Source organism: Manis javanica, unplaced genomic scaffold (genome assembly GCF_040802235.1).
Source record: "Manis javanica isolate MJ-LG unplaced genomic scaffold, MJ_LKY HiC_scaffold_30, whole genome shotgun sequence".
In the NCBI taxonomy this organism is placed as follows: Eukaryota; Metazoa; Chordata; class Mammalia; order Pholidota; family Manidae; genus Manis; species Manis javanica.
In genome coordinates, this window is record NW_027332176.1 from 824,153 (window position 1) to 827,863 (window position 3,711).

Below are 3,711 nucleotides of genomic sequence, written 5' to 3' on the forward strand. Positions count from 1 at the left end.
GGCATAATTAATCCCCGGCCGGGTTCAGCCGAACCCAGCCCCCTAGGCCACAGCCCCCGAAAGCCAACCGTGACGATCCCTGAAGTCCTGCCAGGCCGTGGCCCCTGATGGGCGGGCCTCTCGGCCACGCGGAGCGGGATGCCCCCCGGAGTTGCCCCCCCACCCCCCACCCCCCTGCGCGCTCCCAATAGCAGGGCGCGCTTGGCTGACGGACGTGCGCGGGGGCAGGGTCTGTGCGGCCCGGCCAAGTGTCCGCCCCCCGTCTCCGGAACCGCACTCGCCACGGACGGAGCGCATTCGCCGGGCGAGCCGCGCGCCCCGACCCCGCTCCCCTCTCCCGCCAGGGCTTCGGCTGCAGCCCCCGGGCCAGTGGCGCCAGCGACGGTGAGTGCAGCACGGCGGCGGGAACGGGGCTGGCGGGCCCGGGGCGCGCGGCACGGGCGGGGGTCCCGCTGTCCCGCCGGGCGCGCAGGCGGGGGCGCGGGGGCGCAGGTGAGCCTCAGGCGGAAGGCGGGGCGCTGCGGCGGGGTCGGGGGCCGCAGGCGGCGGGGGCTGGCCGTGCCGGCGGCGGGACCCCTCTCCTACCGCTGGCTCGAAGTGCTGCAGGTGAGCAGCTGTGCCACCATGCTGGCTACACCCGCGTTACCTGGATGTCACGGCCCAGCAGCCAGGCAGGAACCGGGTGCGCTGTGGCCTGCCCCGGGGGCCTGGGCCCGGCTGAGTGCTGCTTCCTTGCAGGTGGGACAGGAGACCCCTGCAGTGCTTCGTACTGTAGCGCCTTAAGGATGGCGGAATATAAGGTCGCGGTGGTGGGCGCCGAGGCTGTGGGGAAGAGTGCCCTGACCATCCGGCTCACCCATAACCATTTCGTGGAAGTGTATGACCCCACCATCATGGTTCGTGGGGCTGCTCCTGTCCCCAGCCCTGAATCCTGACCTGGGCTTATCTTCTGCCTGCTCCACGGGAGGGGGTCCCCTCACGGTGGGGCATGGAAGGGGGTACAAGGAAACAGTTGGCAGGTGAGTGCCCCATGCCAGGAGGGGAAGAGCCCTTGAGCAGTGTCCTCCCACAGGATTCCTACCGGAAGCAACTGATCATTGATGGTGAGTCGTGTGTGCTGGACATCCTGGACACGGCGGGCCAGGAGGAGTTCAGGGCCATATGGGACCAGTACATGCGCACTGCGGAGGGCTTCCTGTGTGTGTTTGCAATTAACAACACCAAATCCTTCGAGGACATCCACCAATACAGGTGAGGTGCCCTGCTGTCCCTCAGAGGCCCTGTCTTATGTATGTCCTGGGTGCAGCTGTGCCTGCACCCCACTAACCAGCACACTGTCCTCACAGGGAGCAGATCAGGCGGCTGAAGGACTCAGATGATGTGCCCGTCGTCCTAGTAGGGAACAAGTGTGACCTGGCTGCACGCACCGTGGAGTCTCAGCAGGCACAGGACCTTGCCCGAAGCCATGGCATCCCCTACATAGAGACGTCGGCCAAGACACGCCAGGTGAGCAGGCTCCCCACCCAACAGCTAGCCAGGGACCCACCCCACCCCACCTGGACAGTGAACAGAGCCCATTGCCCCTCTCCCTTGACACAGGGCTGCTGCTCTGGCTCTGGCTCCAGGTCCGGGACCCTCTGGGACTCTAAAGGACCCAGAGGCCCCTTGTGCTCTAAGTCTCCCCGGATGGCAGGGCAGCGAGAAAGGCCAGGGCCGGGGTCTGTGCTGACAGCTGCTAGGGAAGATGGAGGTCCCTGGAGAGAGCTGCCCTGAGCCAGGCTGGAGCGGGTACCCTGGGGCGTCAGACCCTCTGCCTCCAGAGCGTCCTGTGGTCCCTTTGGCCCTGACCCCTTAGTGGGCTGTGGTGGACAAGGGTGGTGGCTCATACAGGAGCTGGGTACAGGTGGTCAAGCTTGGAGCCAGACCAGCGGCTGCCCTGTAGTCCTGGGGTGGTCATAGGGTTGTCCTGTGAGCACCTGGCAGTTTGCAGATAGTGGGAGGGACCGGGAAGATTCCTGAGCCTTCCCCCTTCCAGGGCGTGGAGGATGCCTTCTACACCCTGGTGCATGAGATCCGGCAGCACAAGGCGTGCAAACTAAGCCCACCGGACGAGGGCAGCCCGGGCTGCAAATGCCTGCTCTCCTGACCACGCTTCATGCACTCCTGCTGTGGATCCGTGGTGCCTACACTGGATGCAGAGGCCTGATGCAGGAGGAGGCATCGGTGGAGGGAGGAGAGAGAAGGAAGGGCTGCTGAGCTCGGCGGGGGTGGGGGTGTTGGTGAATGGCAGACCTCCAGGATGCTTTGCACAGTAAATTATTGCAGCAAATTAATTGATGGTCTTGACCCTGAAATTTGGCCGATGACGGGGGGCTGTGGTACATGTGACCTGGCACAGGCAGCTGACGGGAGGGTGCTCAGGTGGCCTGGGCACCCCACCCTGTGCCTCTGGGGTTGACTATAAGGCATTTGGCATCTTAACACAAAAAATGCTTTATTGACATTAATCAGTAGTGGGTGGTTAAGAGGAAGGGTGGTCACTCCCCACTTGGAGAGAGGCCTAACTGGGGAACCCCCAAAAGCCCTGGAGGGCAGGGAGGGGCTCCACTACCTTGGAGTTTTTTTCTGGGTGGGATCCTGTTTCCTGAGTTTTAGGGGCCCTGGAGACAGTTGTTGCTGGTAATGAAAGGCCCTGCTTGTGGGGTCCAAGCCTGACATGGAGCAGAGGCCTGCCCCAGAGGTGCCAGATGGCTGCTCAGGGCTGGTGTCCTGGCTGAGTGTGTGTGGGTCCAGCCCACCTGCCCCTACTGCCCTCTCACTGGGTGGTCTGTTGCTCCTCCCATAGCTTCCTCAGGTCACCGGTATGGCCTTGTGGGGTGTCCACAGGCCCCAGGAGCCCACATACTGCTCTGCCTTGGGCCCATATACAGAACATATCCACAGGCAGCTCGGTCCCCTCTGTGTGCATCCTGATTGCGGGCTTGTTCGTGGTGCAACTGCCCTCCCAGGCCCTGGTTCAGGCCTGGCCAGGCCCTTCTGGGTCAGGGACTTGGTTCGTGTGAGGGGGACACTGTCTACAGTGGTCAAGGGGCAGGGTGTGCTGTTGGCTCCAGGACACCCCTCACCAAAGGCCTCCATGCATCTAGCCTCCCCATGGACACAGGTTGGGTTGGCAGGTACCTGCAAGGCCTCTGGGCAGCTCCCCAGATGCTGCTCTGTGTCCATCTCTACCCTTCTGGTCACTGCCTGCTGTGGGGTGGTGGCTGCAGGGGCCACAGGGCATGAGCCGTGTCCTGGGCCCTGCACCCCCATCTTTAGTCACTGGGCGTGTCACGTTGCAGGGCCAGGTCTGCTGTGGCCCCAGGGGCAGCCCAGAAGGTATTAAAGGGAAAAAGATCCAGCATTCTGGCTTAAAGCCATTGTCTGGGTCCTCCTACCTGTGGCTTCCCTGCTCACTGGGAAGTTTGGGAAGGAATTGCATCACTGGGGCTACAGCCCCTGGGGAGAAGTGGGCAGTCTCGGGCCCTGTGCTTGCTCCCTCGTACTGCCATCCCTGGGTGCTGGCAACAGGGTGGCTGGGCAAGGTGGACCAGGGAACATCTCAGTGCCATGAGTGAGGAGGGTCATGGGTACTAGGGATACTTGCTCCAGGCCCAGGGTCTTCCTGGGGACTCCTCAGGTTTTGCTGAGAACAATGAGCTCCACACCAGG

The 3,711-nt window shown here is 63.4% G+C and overlaps 1 protein-coding gene across 1 annotated transcript; it reads left to right on the plus strand.

Moving 5' to 3' along the window:
• Nucleotides 1-232: 232 nt before the first annotated feature.
• LOC140843067 (GTPase HRas-like) lies at nucleotides 233-2,286 on the plus strand. The gene is made up of 5 exons (XM_073228385.1): nucleotides 233-384; nucleotides 739-896; nucleotides 1,073-1,251; nucleotides 1,347-1,506; nucleotides 2,036-2,286. Exons 2-5 carry the CDS (start codon nucleotides 786-788, stop codon nucleotides 2,144-2,146), a joined length of 561 nt encoding a protein of 186 aa, XP_073084486.1. The 5' UTR covers nucleotides 233-384; nucleotides 739-785; the 3' UTR covers nucleotides 2,147-2,286.
• The last annotated feature ends 1,425 nt before the right edge of the window (nucleotides 2,287-3,711 follow it).